We start from the raw sequence: 18,869 nt of genomic DNA on the forward strand, positions 1-18,869 counted from the left end.
TGTATGAAAAGAGGACTTTGAATCCGAAAGTGGGGTTCGAAGTTGACCCGAACATTTTCTAGTTGTGTGATCTTGGACAAATCACCTAAATCTTTGACACGCAATTTCCTTCATGTAAAATGGTAGGATAATATCAATACTCTAGGCTTACCGAAGGATTCAAGATAACCTATGGAAAGCACTCACAAGTAGAAAAACATCAATAAATAGTAGCTTTTCTCAATCACTCAAGAAGACTCTTGAGAGCAGGGATCTTATCCTATTCATTTCCACAGTCTACATGCCTAACACAGGCCTGACTCTAAGTTCTCAGTAAATATTTGTTAATAGAAAAAAAACAAAACAAAACCATGAGATCCTCTGAGGTAGGGTTACAAGTTTATATTATCCTTTTAAGAACCTCTGCTATAAGGAAGGAGAATATAGTGGTCAACAGGACGGGCACATTTGGAGTCAGACATCTGCATTCAGGTCCTGGCTCCACTGCTTACAAACTCTATACCTTGTGAACATTATTTAGCCTCTCTGAGCTTCATTTCATTCTTTCGTAAAATAAGGCAAACGATCTTATTTACTTTATCGATCAACTACTCTGATGCATGTAAAGGTCTCAGTATAACTTAGCTCTCAATAAATTCTTGTCTTAGAACTAATCAATTATGAAGATGCTACATAATAACACTTATGAAATGCAGCTAAAGTGGTTCTTAGAGGAAAATTTGTAGCCTTAAGCGTTTATATTAGAAAAGAAGAAAAGTCATAAGTCAATTAGCCAAGCACAGCACTCAAGACCTTAGAGAATAACAACAGAGCAAACACCTCTAAAAAACTTGAGTGTACATCAGAATCACCTGGAGGGCTTGTTAAAACACAGATTGTGAGAATCACTCATAGAGTCTCTGATTCAGAAGGACTGGAAATTCATAAGTTCTCAGGTAATAACAATAATATGCAGAAAACTATATGTGAAGGATGCTCACCAACATGTTAACAGTGATAATCCCAGGTAGGCAAGATTTTGACAAATGTTTACTTTCTCCCTTATACTTTTGTGTTTTGAATTTTCGGCAAAGTATAGGTATTGTTTTTATAAACATATATTATAATATGTATTTTTTTTTAAAGGAGTATTACAGGCTGCTCCAAAATCTTGGAAACTAGTGCTAATTATCCTCATTTCCAATGGATTATCTTGGATATACTGCATTTAAGCTTCCCAATTTCATTTGCAGGTTTTAAACTTCAGCAAAGAAAGTAGACCAGAAAGAATCCTTTTTCTACAAGTAGCTCTGACTTGGTTAAGTCCTTCACCTTCAAATTTGGGCTCATTTCTCCCCTTCTCAATCCTACCTTGCTAACAACCCGCCTCATCCCATATTTTCAATTCCCTTTACCCTACTTGAACTTTTCTCTTTTTTATTGCACATTTACCATCTATTATGTGTATTATGTGTTGTCTGTCTCTCTCTCACTGGAACATGAATTCCACAAAGCAATTTGTTCATTACTTTAGCCTGAGCACCTAGGACTGTGCCTGGCATATCATATGTATTTGATGAAGTAAATCTAACTGAATCCCTATCCCATAAAATTCGAAATGGACTCTCTTTGTGCTGCTGGGCCGCCTCCCCTATTCCAAGGCTACCACTTCCATACCAACCTTTTTCTATTTTCGACCGAATCTCTTGACAGAGGACGAGAAGCAGGAGAAGTGTGAGAGAGATGCGGTGCTGCATGTTGCCATTCATCCAGTGGCCCGACCTGGGGTTGGCATTTTAGCACAATAGGGGACCAATAGGGAGGAGCCTGGCCCACATTCAGCTCATTCATCCCTAACTCCTGCTATTCACAAGGTTGGGCTACCCCTGGAACAGAGCGTTCGGCCAAAGCACAGCTCTGCCTTTCTCCTTTGGCCTTATCTGATCTGATTTTATCCAAGGCCACTTTGCTACTCTTCAGGGTAGATGCCCCTTCAAGACTAATAAAACAATAGGCACCATTTGCCAAGTGCCTTTACCTTTCCAGGCACCACATAAAATACTCTTCACTCAATACTTCTCTCGAATCCACACAGGATTCCCAAGAGGCTTAGAACTCTCATTTTATAGATAAGGGGAGGTTAAATTACTTTGACCATTGTCACATGGCTACAAATTTTCAGAGCCAGGACTGTCCAGCTCCAATGCCCTTGTATCACTCATTCGTTTAACAAACACTTATTGAGTTCTCACAGTGTACCAGACAGAGTCTAGGTGCTGCCTCCCTCCCATCTGATGGCTCCCAGAGAATTGTGGGAACAACACACACATCGTTGTGTAGAAGGGCCCAACTTTGTTTGGTTTAGAAAATTATTCTGTCTAGAGACACACCCCAATTTTCAGATACCAGCACACTCTCCACTCACCTCCTTTCCCCGATCCTCTAGAGATCTGATTTCCTATTGTGCTAAAATGCCAACCCCAGGTCGGTGTGCTTAATGGGATTTAATAAGTCTCAGATTTGAAGACTAAGGTTGTGCTTTTGAGTTCAGGGGCTCTTGACCTTGTGCAGGTCATGTGATCTCTCTGAGCCTCAGTTTTCTCATCTATAAATTGAGATTAATTATCTGGTTTAGCATAATTCCTAGAAATGTCACAAGTGTTCAATGAATATACAGGCGCTTAATACATTTTCAATGCACACACATGCCCCTTCCAGACGTGTGTGTGTGTGTGTGTATTGTTACCTTTTTGGAAATGGCAATGCTAACTGGACCAGAGCCATACTTATTCTCTACAAAAATGTTACCCACTTTTGCATATTAGTGGTAACTCTTCCTTCCTTCTCTTTAAATCCCCTAGAGCCATGATACTCATTCCTTGGACACTGCTTCTCCCAACTATAGTTCACACAGTGGTTGGTCAACCTTCTCGTTATCTGCTCATCTGCACTGCTTCCTCTGCCTTTAGTTCCCTGAAGGCTCCTCTGAAGCCTGCATTTCAACATCTCTATGACGCATTTTCTTTTGCTTTGACGGGCCCACCAGGGTTATCCCTCGTATCTCTTTCTTTACCTCTCTTGGGTGGTCGAATCTGTTCATCAGAAACCAAAATAATGACAAAAGGAGGCCCCCAGAGAGTGAACAGACTGACATTTGTCATTTAGACAGAGCAAAGGCAGGATTGCCTAGGAGTGCTCTTGGCTGAGAGCTTACCACATTGCTCCCCCTCTAGAGCAGCTGACCAGGAAATAAGAACGGCTCTTTTAACATACAATTCAGAACAGCAGTTTTCATCTGGGGAGACTTGGCAATGTCTAGAGACATTTTTGATTGCCACAACTTGGGGGTGGAGGGCAAAGGCCAGGGATGCTGTTAAATATCCTACAATGCACAGGACATCCTCACAACAATGATCTGCCCCCAAACATCAAGAGTGCCAAGGTAAGGAAACCCTGAAAAGAGTTGTGGATATAAATACTTTTTTAAATTATAAAAATATTTCCAACATGAGCAGTGTGATGAGGACTCCATGCAGTGAGGGCAGAGCTTGATGAGGTCTTCCTGTACTTAGCCAAACAGGTCTTGTGGGTAGGCGTGGGAGGTACCTGCCTTTGTAACCTGGCACTCTGTACTCAGGTTACCCTGAGGGATCTTTGGCCACAGCTCAGTGACTTGGCCCTTCCTCAGGTGATTTGGGTTGGTAGGGTTATTATAATTTCAGGAGATAGAGGACAAGCATAAGATTTATTAGAGAAGTTAGAAGGAAGCTCTTGTTAGTTATCTATACTCATCAAAAGTGTCTTATTAACCAACTATATGTGTGTAAAGAATTAAATTACTTTTGATTGAGATCCATTGATTTGGGAGATGTAGGGACCAGGGAAGTGAATGTAGGTGGGATTTTGGAAGAATAAAGTTTTCCCATTCACATTCTAAACTCCATATAACCTTTATCTTTTCTAGAAGGGAGAAGGATACTAACATCACTTGAACACCAACATGTCAGGGAATTTTCTGCCTTGTCTCATTACATTCTCATAAAAAGTCCTGGGGATATTATCATCATCCCCATTGTACAGAACAGGGGAACAGGGACATAGAGACAAGACTTGACACACACATACTAAGAAAGTTCATTTCTATTTTTACCTTATTTATGTTCAGAATAAATGTACAGAGGGACAAAATAAGGTTTCTTGCTTTAAGAGCAGAATCCATTTATGTATTCAGAAATCCAAGTGGAAATTTTAACAGAGGATAATTTTTTAGCATTCTATGTCAAATAGCTTGAATGTAAATAGAGACTTTAGAGTAAGAAGAAATTGTAGAATCCAGGAGCCTGGAACTCATCATAAGATATGGGAATTATCCACTGTGGGGAGTTCCAGGTTGATCCCTTTCTTGTAAGCTGTGACCCTACAAAGTTTGCATCTGTGTACTTGAGATCATGCAGTGGTGCCCGCCTTTTGCACTATGTTTGTTCTAGTGATAATACTAGTCGTTACTGTTCATGGAACGCCTACATCCCAGGCAGTATGTTATGCACATTACATAACTCATCTTGTGTGATCTTCACAAAAACTCTACGGAACAGATTTTACTGTTTTGCATATTTCACAGATAAAGAAACCAAGACCCAGGAGATATGCCTAAGGAAGTCATGAGATATGCCCAAGTTTGTTTGTACATGTCCAGATTGGGATTTAACCTGAGCCTCTCAGACTCAAGCCTTTGTTAAACCATTATACTGAATCATTCTACCACTACTTCACTAAGGGTCTCTGTCTCTCAGAGAGACAATCACTCTCCATCACTTTTCACATCCCAAAGAGACCATCGATTGTCCGTGAACTCAATGCCTTTCCACTGCTGGGCTTTATTCCCTCTGGAAACGGAGTCTGGCAGTAGAAGAAGGAAGGGACTCATAGAGAGGAAGGTTCGGTGTGGCAGAGATCCTAGGCTTGGGCTGGAGATAGAATTGGGTGTATATCTATTGACTTAATTCTGGTAAAATATAGTAACTTTGTGCCAGTACAGCTCCATTTTCTGCTCCCCTCATTTGTGCTTTTTATCATATTTATTACATTTTCTTTTTTTCTTTTTTCTTTTGCATTCCTAAGTTAGCAATTTTTAAATTTTTTCCCCATATTTATTACATTTATGCATATTGTAAACCTAACAGTACAGTGCCATAATTATTGCCTTTAACAATATTACCCTCCTAAAAGAAATTAAGAGAAGAGTATACAAACACACACACATACACACATACTTTTGTATTTACCCACATATCGACCATTTTTGGTGTTCAGTCTTTCCTATAGATCCAAATTATCATCTGATGTCATGCCCTTTTAGCCTTAAGGATTGGGTCTGGTAGTACCAAATTCTCAGTTCGTGCTTATACGGAAAAGTATTTTGCCTTTATTTTCTTTAACTGAAAAATTTATTGAAATGGCTATGGATTCACATGCAGTTGTAAGAAATAATATCCTTTACCTAATTTCCCCCAATGGTAACATTTTGGAAAAAACTAGTACAATATCACAACTGTGATATTGACATTGAAAAAACTGATCTCATTCAGATTTCTGTTTTACTTGTACTCATTTGTGTGTGTGTGTGTGTGCATGTGTGTGTGCATGTACTTAGTTCTGTATGATTTTACTGCTTGTGTAGATTTGTATATCCACCACTATTGTCACGATATTGCAGAGTTCTGTTACTATAAATATCCTTAAATTTGCCCGTTTATACCGTACTTCTCTCTTTCCCACTCCACCCATGCCCAAATCTATAGCCTCTGGTAACCACTAATCCCTTCTTCATTTCTAAAATTTTGTTATTTCAAAATGTCATATAAATGGAATCACACATATTTAACCCTTTGGAATTGGCCTTCACGAAACTCACCATAATTCCATGGAGAGTCATCGAGGTGTTGCATGCATCATTAGTTCATTCCTTCACATGGCTGAGTACTAGCTCATGGCTGTACCATGGTTTGCTCAACTATTCAGCTGTTGAAAGACATCTGGGCTGTGTTGGGCTATTATAAATGAAATGCCCATGTAGGTTTTCGTGTGAACGTAAGTTTTGATTTCTCTGGGATAAATGCTCAGAAGTGCAATTTCTGGGTTGTATTGTGATATTTAGTTTTATAAAAAAAAACCCTGCCAAATTGTTTTCCAGATGAGTTGTACCATTTTACATTCCCAGCAGCAAAGTACGAGTGATCGTTTCTCCGCATCCTTGTTAGCATTTGTTGTTGTCATCACTCTTTTATTTTAGCCATTTTGATAGGTGAGTAGTGATACCTCACTGTGATTTTAATTTGCACTTCCTTGATGGACAATGATGTTGAACATCTCTTTGTATGTTCATTTTTCATCCGTATATTATTTTAGGTGAAATATCTGTTCATGTCTTTTGCCCATTTTCTGATTGAATTGTGTACTGCTGGGTTTTGAGAGTTCTTTATGTATTATAGATACTAGTGATTGTTGTATATATGGTTTGTTGCCTCTATTTTTTAAAAATAGTTGCTCTGAATATGGAATTCTTGTTTGATTTTGTTGCAGTGCTTTGAATATATTATTCTAATGCCTTCTAGATTCTGTTTTTTTTCTGATGGGAGGTCAGCTTTTAATTGTATTATCGGTCACCTGTATGTGAAGAGTCATTTTTCACTAGTCGTTTTCAAATATTTCTCTTTGTCTCTTAGGCCAGCATATCTGAATGCTTTGGAGCAGGAAAAAAAGTTTATCTTTCAATTTTTGAGTAGTTCACAGGCTCACCCTCAGGACTAGAAAATAAGGTTAGGAGAATGGGTATAAACAAGGAAGACTACAAAGCCAAGGCCACAGACAACAGAACACTGAACACTGGGTACCCATCTTGCACTGGTGATGCCATCACCATCATCCTGCCACTGCTGCCCCTGGAAACAGGATGAGGCTATCAGCTATCTGTCGCCAAAAGAATGAAATTGCCATTGTCCTTGCATCTTTGCTTACTAGCTCCCAATTCAGTGTTTAAGGTGGGAACATCTGATTGGCTGAGCCTAAGACAAATGTCCATTTTCTAGCTGCACAAGAGGCTGGGAAAGTGAGTATGCTAGTAATTTACCAAGCCTTTCAGCTCCAAGCCCATCCTTCTATACTCTTCTCGGATGCTCGGAATGGGACTCCGCAAGCTAAGTTTTCTCTTACTCTTTGGCCAGTTTGCTTCTCATTAGACTCTGTGAGAAAATCGAAAGGTAAAATGAGGGGAGAAGGGGTTTTTCTTCCAGTTTCTGGCTCTCGTCAGCATCTCTCCAGCAGCAGAAAACAGTGACACCTCCAGTCTCTGGATCCTTTTGGCATTTTTCAAATCAGCTGCATTACGCCTCTTTGGAAATACCAGCACCAGCTGGCTCTGCCTCTAGACAGGATCAACACAACGTGAGCCACGTTTCTCTCAGAGGTCTGAACGCCAGTCACAGTGCATTTTAGAGGACCTAGTGACCTAGTGCCGGTCACACGGCCCTCACCTCTTTGTCTTTCCAGAGGTGTGAGCACCAGGGCCTGGGCCCTTTCTACGAACTCTTAGGTCTAGTAACCCCAAATATTTTATTCCCCCAAACCTAGGAGTGATGGACGCCTCAGGTTCTCCCCTTTGGGGCTGTTATCCTTACAATACTCAAGTAATCCATTCTCAGTATTAAATTCTCTGTTTGAAATACTGAGTATGGTTTCTGTATCCTTTACTGAACCCTCGGTTGATAAAGTGAGAGTCTAGTCCTTTATTTATTCATTCATTCATTCATTCATTCATTCATTTATCTATCTATCTATCTATCTATTTATTTTTATTCTTTTATTTTTTAATTACAGTTGACATATAATATTGTATTAATTTCAAGTGTACAGCATAGTGGTTAGACATTTACATAATTTATAAAGTGATCCTCCCAATTGGTCTAGCACCCACCTGCACTATACATAGTTATTATTGACTATATTCTCCATGCTGTACTTTACATTCTCCTATTTTGTAACTGTCAATTCGTGCTTCTTGCCCTTCACATTTTTCACCCAGCCCAGCAACCCCCTTCCCATCTGGCAATCGCCGGTTTGTTCTCTGTATCTATAGGTCTGTTTCTGTTTTGTTTGTTCATTTATTTTTGTCCTTTAGATTCCACATGTAAATGAGATCATACGGTAATTGTCTTTCTCTGACTTTTTTCACTTAGATTAATACCCTCTAGGTCCATCCATGTTGTTGCAAATGGTAAGATTTCATTCTTTTTTATTGACCCTTTCAACTTTCATAGTGGAACACTGGTTTTAGGTCACACCAAGACTCCCCATGGTAAAGAATTCTTCAACTGAAGGAATAAGATTAAGATGCTTAATATTAAAAAGATATTAAAAATAGCCACGATGTCCACCCAATTTCCAGCTAGGCTGTGGGATCTGGCAACACCTTGCTACTCTTCAAACTTGGATTTTAGCTCCACTTTTGCTATTGATTTGCTATGTAATCTTGGATATTTATTTCCTACTAGAAGCTTCCATTTGTACATGTGTGAAAAAAGGAAAGTTGTTGGGGCTGGTGGAGCAATAGTTCCCTCAACTTGGACGTTCTCTGAGTTTTCAAACCCACCGCAGCTTCCTCTGTGTATTCCTGGCTCTGAGGGGCAGCTTTGAGGGAAGAGTAAAGAGAGGGAAGGTGAGGTGTCCTGGGTCTGTACGGCGCCATGAGCGACAAAGTTTCCGCTCAAAGTGTCCTCTGGGTTCTAGAGGGCAGAGAAACAAGCAAACAGTTGACAACAAAGAGACGCAGCATCTCCCACTGAGGTCCTTATAAGGCAGAGGTTCCCTGTGTTCACCCCTAAGGCCTCTGGGTTCAGCAGATAAGCAGACACTGTCAACTACAGGGCACGCTCTGGCCATTTCCAAGGACCTCTCTGGTCCATGGGCCCCAAGGACAGATGATTCTGTTTCAGCCACTCATGTACATCGACCCGAGCAAGGACCAAGAGGTACCGATGGAGTAGACAAGCACCAGGTGCTTATCAGATTTGGCAGGGCTCCTGAGCTGCCATACCTCCTCAGACTTAGAAGTACTCTTTTGACATCATTAGTCCATCACTTGCAACTGATGGATGGGAAACTGAGGTCCCGGGAGGAACATTCCTCCACCCCACCCCGTCCCAACCAGGTCATATGTTCAACCAGGGGCAAAGTTGGGATTCAGATTTGGATCTCTTTATTCCCAGATACATGCTCTTCCCACAGGATGCAGACCAATGATGACTCGTGGGTAATTTGGTCTGGATTATAAAGATACACAAGACTGAGACAGACCTCCCAGGAGAACAGACTAGCTCTCATAGAGATGTAGAGGCAAGGGCAATATAAATGAAGGGACACCACACACGGGGACCACTTGGCTGCAAAACCACGAAACTAGCAGTGTTTTGGGGGGGGGTCTTCAGCACGACCCTGCCTTAATTGGCTCCCACTTTCAATGATTCTAACATTTTCTCCCCATCTCTTTCTACACGGGAGCAAAAAGCCAATAGACTTCTTAAGTTTTAATTTTTTTTCCCCCCACTGATGGATTGGCTCTTAAATATCATTCAATCCACAGGTTCTGAAACTTTAAAGTCACTGGTAATACTTGCTTGAAATACAGATTCTTGGACTCCACCCGTAGAGATTACAATTTCCTAGATCTAGGAGACCCATATTTTATACAACTCCCCCCTGCCCCAACCGCCACAAGCGATTCTAATGTTGGCGTTTGCTAATGGCATTTCAGAAATAGTCATCAGTTTAACTAGCCCATTTTAAAGAGGGAGAAACTCAGACATGAGGTCAGGGAAGGTCTTGCTCAACAGTAAATAGATCTCAGATTCTCTTTACGAGCCTCTTGACACAAGTCATCCTGAATAATGAACTTACTCGGAGGGGCTGTCCAGATTTTGATGTGCTGTGATGACCAAGCTTCCTGCTCTGGGGCTCCCTTCTCAAGGCCGGCACCCTCTTATCTTGCCCAGTCCTTTGGGGACCCCTTCCCTTCTTCCTCCAGACTCCTCCATGCCTCCCTTTCCTCCTTCACTCTCCTCCTTTCCTCTCTCTTTCCTCCCACTTCCTTCCCATTTGTTCCAAGTACCTGCTACCTCTTGCTGTGAATAAATTTCCCCCAAACGTAGATTAAAACAACCATTTTATTTTATTTTTCTCACCATTTTGTGGGTGAGGAATTTGGGAAGGAGTCAGCTTGGTGGTTCTCTCTTCGGGTCTTCACATGATTGCAGTCAGATGTCTGCTGGGGCTTCTGAAGGCTCTCTTAGGTTGGGAAACTTTTGTTCACGTAGTTGGAAACTGATGCTGGCTCAGATAGGGCTTATCCGGGGCTGTTGACCAGAGCATCGACATGTGCCTCTCCAGCATGCCTGTCTCAGGGAAGTTGGACCTCTTACATGGCAGCTACCCCCTGTGCCACCCAAACAAGCATCCTAAGAGGATCAAGTGCAAGTTACAGTTTCTAGTTTAACTTTGGAAGCCATGTAGTATCATTAGGCTTTACTGCAGTCACAGAGTTTGCCCAGAATCAAAGCAAGAGTATATAGACTCTACTTCTATACAGGAGGCATATGAATGAATTTGGGGACCTTGACTTTTTTTTTTTATTACACTTTTATTTAATGAGTATTAATTTTCTTTGTAGAAAACTTAGGATTTCTACAAAGGAAATAATATTCTAATAAGAAGAAAGATGTATCTCTTCACATATAACCTTGTTCAACAAAGATCCTCTGTAGGATCTAAACTCATGAATCGACCTAAACTGGCAGTACCTAGTGTTCATTTGCTGTAGGTAGATTTCTCATTTTACAGACAAGCCTCTTAGAGGTTCAGGGTTTCAGAACACCTTTAGTATATATTTCCTGCTACCCGAGGGGCAGAATTCACCTGCTGTCCATCAAATGACATCCACTTGCACCTGCAGGGCATTCTGCAGGGGCACTATTCTGCTCCAGAGTTAAATACATACAAAACAGAGTTAAATACATATAAAGACATAAAGCACACAGAATAATCCCCTGGCAACCATATATGCCCTCCAATCTTATGGAACTATAATTTGCTTACTGTTCCTCAAATAAAATTGTTATTTTTTTTAAGTTTTCAAAATTTTTTTCAAATAAAAATTTTAAATTCCTGTCTCTTGACTACCTGTCTCCATTTTTTTTCTTCTCAGTTTCTCTCAGCTGGAATCCTATATAAACTCCCATCCAAATACCATTTCAAGGGCCAGGCAAAGTCCCATCTCGCCACTAAAAACAAAGTCTTCCCAGACTATTCTACTCTGTGGTAATCTAGGCTCTGACCCTCTTTAACCTTTACCAAGCACTGGACTTTAATCTCTTTGTGGCCTAACACTGTTATTTAGCTTTTCGCAAGTGTTTGACTTATTGCCCAATTAGATTGTAAGCTTTTAAAAGGCAGATTCCTATATTCTGTTTTTCCCATATTCCTCATACACCTACACTGTAAATACTCTACATGTCCTGGTTTTGAACAGTAACACGGTCAATCCAAATATGGCCTAACATGTACATGTAGTGTTCTTTCCAGATTTTTCTGGAACCAATTTATGTCCTCGGTATAAACATGGATTTTCTGCTAGCCCAATAAATTTTTTGTTGTGGTGTCAGAACTCGTCAGCTGAGCCTGTGTCCTGGCCACGGGACTGCAGTCATTCATCCTGTGCGAACTTAACTTCGATGTCCTAAACAATATGTAGATCATCCTTCTTCTGATTTTCTTAAAAAGTTCATCCATGACACGCTTCCTTTTGGCAAACTTTTTGTCATCTAGTTTGTTCAGGTCTCAGAATCGATGGTTGTTTCCTGTCGAATCTGTTCCGTTTTTTTCTGCCAAACTCTGCCCCTAGAAGCAACTTTGTAAAAAACCAAATAACATCTCCAGCTGGCTCAGGGACACTTGTTGCAGGTAACTCTTGTGTTGTGGTTTGTTCTGTAATTGTTCAGCAGCTCTGTTGCAACCTGAAAACTTTGAAACGTTTTGGACTGGCAGGATGTGCTGGTGACTTCTCTCCTTCGTGTCATTCTCGTAGATTAAGAAAACAGCTGGAGGCTGGAAGCTAATTCCACACTTCTTGGCAGTGCACACCATCCTCACATATACTTCAGGGTAAATCACAAGAAATCTGATGAAAATGTGTTAGTCACATAATGACTTCCTGGAAGGGGAGGGGGAGGCCGGGAGCGCAGGGTCAGCATGCGGGGTCGGGGTCAGGCTGCCACCCTGCTTTTTTTTTTTTAAATGAAAAATTATATTTTTTATTATGTTTTATTTTTGCATTAAAAATCACAAGAGTTTAAAAATTCTTTTATTTAAATGTATAACAATTTAAATTATTTATTTTTTTAAATTTTATTTTATTATTAGTTTCAAGTATACGGTACATTGGTTAGACATTTATATAGTTTATGAAACGATCCCGCTGATTACTCTCTGTCTTCCCTCTGGCTCTCCACCTAGTCATTACATTACTGCTGTCTGCATCCCCTATGCCGTGCTCCCCATCCCCGTGACCATCTATCAACTACTAATTTGTACTTCTTTAACCCTTCACCCCTTTCTCCCACCACCCCTTCCTCCTCCCCTCTGGCCGACACTAGATGGTCTTCTTTATTTGTGTGTCTGTTTGCGATGAAATTGTTCCTTTCGTGCCTTAGCTTTTAAACTTTTCCATGGTCCAATATCTTTTCTTTCTTCATCCCTCCTTTCTTCATCTCCTCTTTGCTTCCCCATATCTCCTTCTTTCAAGACTCTCTCCGTTTTCTTCTATTTTTTAATTTTTGTGCTGTACCTTGGGACCGTCTCGTTTACTGAAGGCCCAAGAAACAAACTCACCAGCCCTTTTAGAGATGGATCTTGAAGTTGATGGAGCTCAAACTTCAGTGCCCCTCACTTGAGCAGCCCCTTTAAGACTCTGGGAGTGGCCCAAGTAATATGTTCACGTGGTCACATGATTTGTATTATCTGTCAAAGTAAGATATTCTAACCATAACCAGTCCTACTGCCCTCCCTTTCCACTCTGACTTTCCCTGTGTCACACTTCTTCTGGGTCAGGCGGTGACAGAATGGCTGCTAGCATCTTTGGCATCCAGCTACAAGGAAGTTGAGTTGGGGATATATTTAGTTTAGAGTCAATGGCCTATATTTAGGTTGTTCTCAGTCACTTCTATGTATTATAAGTTGACGCTATCTGTCCTGATGTAGGAATGGCTCTTAGCAAAATTCCTGTCACCTACTACTGTGCCAGTTCTCTGACGTGATGATGCTACATCATGGAGCTAGAGGTTGTGTTTTAATGGAATGTATCCACCCCAGAAAAATGCAGGCGGTGGAAGAGAAACAAGCTTTGAGATCTATGAAGCCAGAAAAATCTGTGGAAAATTCTTCCAAACATCAGATACATAAATTTATAAATATAAAAAAAAATCACTTCTTATGGAAGCCTGTTTACTAGCAAGAATATACTCAATAATTCAATATGTACAATATTAAATGCAGCATGCATTTTTTTCTTTTTTGATGGAATTGTACAAGAGAGAATGTATTTGACTTCCTGTGTTTTAAGGGCAAAAACCTGTGGTAGAACTCCAAATATCATATACGGCTGTACGTTCAGGATATATCTTATGCAGCCCAACTACAATCGAAATCAAAATACAATCATTGTTTGGTTAGCTCTATTCAACAAAAGAATGAATTATCTTTCCATAGAAATCAATTAATTATTAAAAAATAATTAATAATTAATCTATATGGATTTTGTGTAATTTGTGATATTTGTTAGCTTTTCTAAATTTACAATCGATTGTAATTTTCTTTCTCGTTTGAAATAATATTCACTTTTTAATTGAATTTGTATTCATTTTTAAAAGGAACTCTAACTTCATAAACTTTAGGGTATACAAAACTGGGATCTTAAGCACCTTATGACAAGTGTCACCAGAGTTCTCAATCTGCAGGATTTTCATACTCCTCTCTCCCCTTTTTGGCATCACTAGAAGACCCAACGACTTCTTCTTCTCTGAGAACTGCACACAGGGAGCAGATGTGAATTATTCAGCCTCAGAGATATCAGACCTCACAGAGCACTTTATTAGGGAAAGCTGGAGGCTTCCAAAGGATGAATGGGGGCCCTGAAAGTTGAAGAGACAGGGTCACACACTGAGAAAGGGTCAAAGGGTGAAGGACATTATGTTTGAAGAGAAGCTGAACTGGAGGAAAGGCAGTAAGCAAATCCTGGAGTTCATGTTTGGAACATCCAAGGTCTTGACAGCTGAGATTTGGCCAGTGGAAACCAATATGGAGCATCAGTCAGGCACACGTGGAGCAAGCCTGGATTATGAGCCAAATCCTGGAGGTTGTTCCAGTTCAGGTTATCATATCCAAAAATATGATGAAACCATGAGACAGCAAAATAGAAAAGGATGAGAAGTGATGTCAGAAGCATGGCCAGGTGAGGGGTCTCCCTGGATCTCTCCCCTTGAAATAACAACAAGCCGAACATCTGCAACTCAAAATAGAAAAGAATGAGATGCTTAGGCCCTAATCCCCTTAGGAACCGAATCTTGCAGTTAGTGGAAAAAGGGAAGTGAGAACATTTCTACGTCTTTTCACAGGACAAAGTCACAGTGGAGTGACTTTGGGGGCTCCTAGAGTGATCATGTGTTTAGGTTTTCCAGTAGAGTCCCCGTTTATGCCTGTTGTTCCAGTATAATGATTAGTGGCACCTCCTTTCACTCTCTCTGGTTTCTTGGTTTGGTCAATAAAGCATGTGATTGTCCAGGCTATACTCACCTTAAGAAAGAAAAGGAAGAGAATCAGTGAGGAGATTTGGTGAGAAGTAAAGGCCTAGAGTGACTGGCTGGTGCCTGGTGCCTAGCGCTGGGCTGATTCACTGGGCCTTCTCCTGACTTGGTATTGGACACTCCACCCCTTCCGCTTCCTCTCTGCACCCCTATTCATTTTATGCTTGCCAATTGTGACTACTGCTTCCCTTCCCACCCTCTTTTTCCCAAAACATCCTCTACTTGTCCCATGCGAGGTCCCATCTTACCTCCTGATTGGATTAGTTATATCAGCTCCAAACCTGCCAAGTTCTTGGAATAGACCAGCCAACACCCAGACCTCCCAGCATGGCCCTGGTGTGCATGGGAGTCTGGGACCCCTGGGACTTACATTTTTTTTGGCAGATGTCCTGGCAGACATATTTAGATTGGAAGTTGTTATTGTTCCCTTGGCAACCACCATAGATGAATCTGAAGCACATCTGAGTGTTTCTATCATACCACCAGCGTGGAATGTAGGCCATGCAGGGGCCCTCTACTTTTGGCAAACTGCATATGTCTGCAGGGAGATTGCAGGGTAGAGCAGTTTGGGTGCCTGCTCCCTAGAGAACATCCCAGGCATGTGCAAAGGCACATGTGTGATACTTTCAGAGCAGCATATGCCTAGAATGTCCACCCCACCCTTGCTCACAGGGTGCATTGCTTTTCACGCCTCAAAACCCTTCTCAGACATCAAACGCTTCTATGATGTCTTTCCTGGCTCTACTCTCTACCCCTTGTTTTTCTTGATTGCTTCTCAATCTTGCACAAACATTTACCACTTCTATGTAGTTATTTGTTTATATTTTCTGACACTTCCATGAGAATGTGAGATTTATGCCCTATGTCATCTAGGTACACAAGTTCTTAGCAGATAATTTGGCATCGAGTGGATGCTTCAGGAATGTTTACTAACTATGGGCAGTGAACACATATTGCGATATATTTACGACATGCCGTTGAATCATACACTTCCAGCTTATTGGACTTTGTTGCTCAATGTTACCTCAATAATTTTTAATAATAAAAAAGAAAAAAGATTTAAAAAAATGATCTAATGTATCTTGAACTTCAAGAAGCATTTATAGAGCAACTGTTTTGTGCATAGTGCTGTGAGGTACAAATAGAGTTCCTTATAACCTTATAGTTTAAGATCTTTCAGATGTTAAATCACGAATCCCTTTTCCAGGAAAACCTTTCCTGAGTTCCCTGAGTTCCACTGAGCAAGGGAAGCCCTTCACGGTGTGTCAGGGGCACCTGTAAATATTTGTGGAATGAATGCATGGATGAATACTCCTTGACGGTCTTCTTTAAAGCCCAGGGATATGGGCAGAGAGAAAAAGGTGGTTAGGGAAGGCACCCCGGATTTATATAGACAGAGAGGCCTGGAGGGGAAAAAGCCAGGAAATAAAAATTGTGTACGTGTCTCTTATAGCTATCCTATCACCTGACATCATAGCAGCATTTCATGGGACTTCACGGCTTCTTGGCATCTCGGAGGATCACGAAGCTCAACCAAGAGACCATGTGGTCTAATGCCCTCATCTTCCTTACAGCTAGGGAAACTAAAGCCCATAAAAGGAAAATGATATTACTCATATCACACACCTCAATAGCAGCATAAATGAAATAAAACCATGATCCCCACACCCACCCCAGTCTAGCACTGGTAGGATTTGTATCAAGTAGAAGACACACCCAGACCCTTGGTCAGACACCAGCCATCATTGAAGCAGGGGAAGGGTCCAATGATGCCGATGCAGCTGGGCCGAAAGTGCGGGCAGGGGAGGAGGGCTTTGGAGAGTTCGAGGGATTTGTGAGTTACCTTCTTTAAGGTTTAAACATTTCTTTGCACAGTTAAACTTGCAACACTTCATCCTCTCCGGGCAGTGTTTGCTCTTCGTACACTGATTTATTTCTTGGATTTCACATTTTGTTCTCGATCTGGGACACAGTCCTGAGGGAGGGGAAGAGGGGACCTTGAAGGGGCCAGAGCCCTCCAGTCATAGGTCCATGGCACCACTGCAGAATCAGGGGAACTTGTCTGCACTTCATGGCGCAGGAAAGTAGGGACCTTCAGAGCGCTCACGATTTTCACACCGCTGCCCCCACCCCAACCCCATGACGACTCACTATCTTATTGCTAAACCCAGCCCTACCCCTACCCCCACGGCCCAGAGAGTTTCAGGGGAAAGGACGCTCTCCCCTAAGATGGCCCTGATCACTCTGCTTCCTGTGTTTGGAAGCTCCTTGCGTGCGGACGGGGGCGCCACAGGTCTTGGTGACAGAGATCTTTGTTTCTGGAGTCAGAGGACCAGGCTTTTGAATTCTGCACAACCCTTGGTAAGGCAGGCACCATCTCTGAACCTTGATTCCCTCATCTGCTTACAGCACTGTTTTGAGGATCAATGTGACAAAGCTTGTCAAGCCATTGTCAAGCTGCCTGGAACGTGATAACAATAACTAGTACTGATGAAATGCTCACTGGTCCTTTCCCCCTTAGTCCTCATTACGGCGCTACAGGTGAGCCCTCTTAATATCCACATTTTATAAACAGAGGACTCTGAAGCACAGGGAGGAGATGTGAACTTGCCCAAGGTCATATGACTACTAAGGAAAGGAGCCAGGATATGAACCTGCAATGTATGGCTCCACTGCTGTCTGAGTGTGCTATATATTTAGCTGCGAATTATAGGGGTCTTCACATCTCACCATTTCAAGAGACTTCCAGAGACCATTCTTTACCCCCAAAGGCAAGAATCCCCTGTGGGTGTCGGTGTGGGGAGGCTTTGGGGGGCTGCAACGGGAAGATCGGGAAGCTGGTGGGGGTGGTGCTGCGGGAGTGGCCTTTCTTATGAGAAAGACCCTAAAGCTTCCCAAGTTCTCTTAGTCCCTGTCGTGAGCTCCAGGTCCAGGAACTTCCATGAAGTGAAATGTCCTCTCAGAATGACAGTGGAGAGTCTGTTGCCACAGACGCAAACTCTTGCATTCACCGAGGACATCTTACCAGGAGGAAGGGGGCTGAAAGGATGACCCCAAACATCTCCCCTCTCCCACCCGGGATCCCAGGCTGAGGTGGGGAGAGCGTTCCTCAGCCCTAGAATTCTTTGTTCCTTCCTCCCAGCCAAGTTCTGTTCCTCTACTGGAAGGGCTGAGTCCCCAGTACTTACTGTGAAAGAACCCCTGAACCAGCTCAGGTTCCTGGACACCCCCCAGAAGGATGAATGGCACCAGTATTGGTAGAAGTCCCGAGAGCCCCATTTTAGGAGGGGCCAGCCTGGCCAGTGGCACCAAAACTAAGAACTACTTCTGAGCAGCAACTGCCTCTGAGCTTTTGACGGTCCTGGCACAGCCTAACACTCCAGGAGCCACATGTTGCTGGAGACAAGCCAGCCGCCCTCCCGCCTCTGGGGAACACCAACTCCCTGAGGCCATAGGTGGGACTAGCTGGCACCCACAGGACCAACTTGGGGGAAGGGGTTTCTTATAGGTAGCACAAAATCCTCAGCGAGCTGAGGCTCTCGCTGGCTCTCTGGTCAACCAGAGAGAGCAGGCGATGCTTATCTGGGGGCTCCTTTCACAGAGGGGGTGTTCGATCACCGGGGCTTCCATTTTTCAGGGAGAGTTTGGAAGTCAAGAATAGCCTACTTCTCGTCTTTCTTTCCATTCTTTCTCTTTTCCAAACATGTCTATGTTTGTGTCTGCTTATTTTTCTCACACTGTTTTTCTTCTCTCTGTTCCTCTTTCTTTTACTCTGTGCCTGTCTTTCTCTCTTTTTCTTGTGTGGGTCTCTTTCTCTCTGCCTTTCCATTTCCTTTCTGTCTTTTTCCCCTTTCTTTTCTTTGGCCCACCCCCCTAACTATGGTCAAAGAGTAAAGGTATTGTCATGAGTAGCATGTAGAGAAGGAGACACCTAAAACTCAATTCCAGATTGAACTCAACCTTCCAGAGTATCTGTCAAGGTCA

The 18,869-nt window shown here is 42.1% G+C and overlaps 1 protein-coding gene and 1 pseudogene across 1 annotated transcript; both read right to left on the reverse strand.

Moving 5' to 3' along the window:
• Positions 1-11,686: 11,686 nt before the first annotated feature.
• LOC120603331 (centrosomal protein of 19 kDa-like) lies at positions 11,687-12,177 on the reverse strand (annotated as a pseudogene).
• A 1,851-nt stretch (positions 12,178-14,028) lies between these two features.
• LOC120603386 (WAP four-disulfide core domain protein 6A-like) lies at positions 14,029-18,188 on the reverse strand. Its single transcript, XM_039863723.1, has 4 exons — positions 18,074-18,188; positions 16,729-16,860; positions 15,256-15,423; positions 14,029-14,108 (listed from the first exon to the last, which is right to left on the reverse strand). The coding sequence occupies exons 1-4, from the start codon at positions 18,162-18,164 to the stop codon at positions 14,029-14,031; spliced, it is 471 nt and encodes a 156-aa protein (XP_039719657.1). The 5' UTR covers positions 18,165-18,188.
• Between the last annotated feature and the right edge of the window lie 681 nt (positions 18,189-18,869).

This window comes from Pteropus medius, unplaced genomic scaffold (assembly GCF_902729225.1).
Source record: "Pteropus medius unplaced genomic scaffold, Ma_sr-lr_union100, whole genome shotgun sequence".
NCBI lineage: Eukaryota > Metazoa > Chordata > Mammalia > Chiroptera > Pteropodidae > Pteropus > Pteropus medius.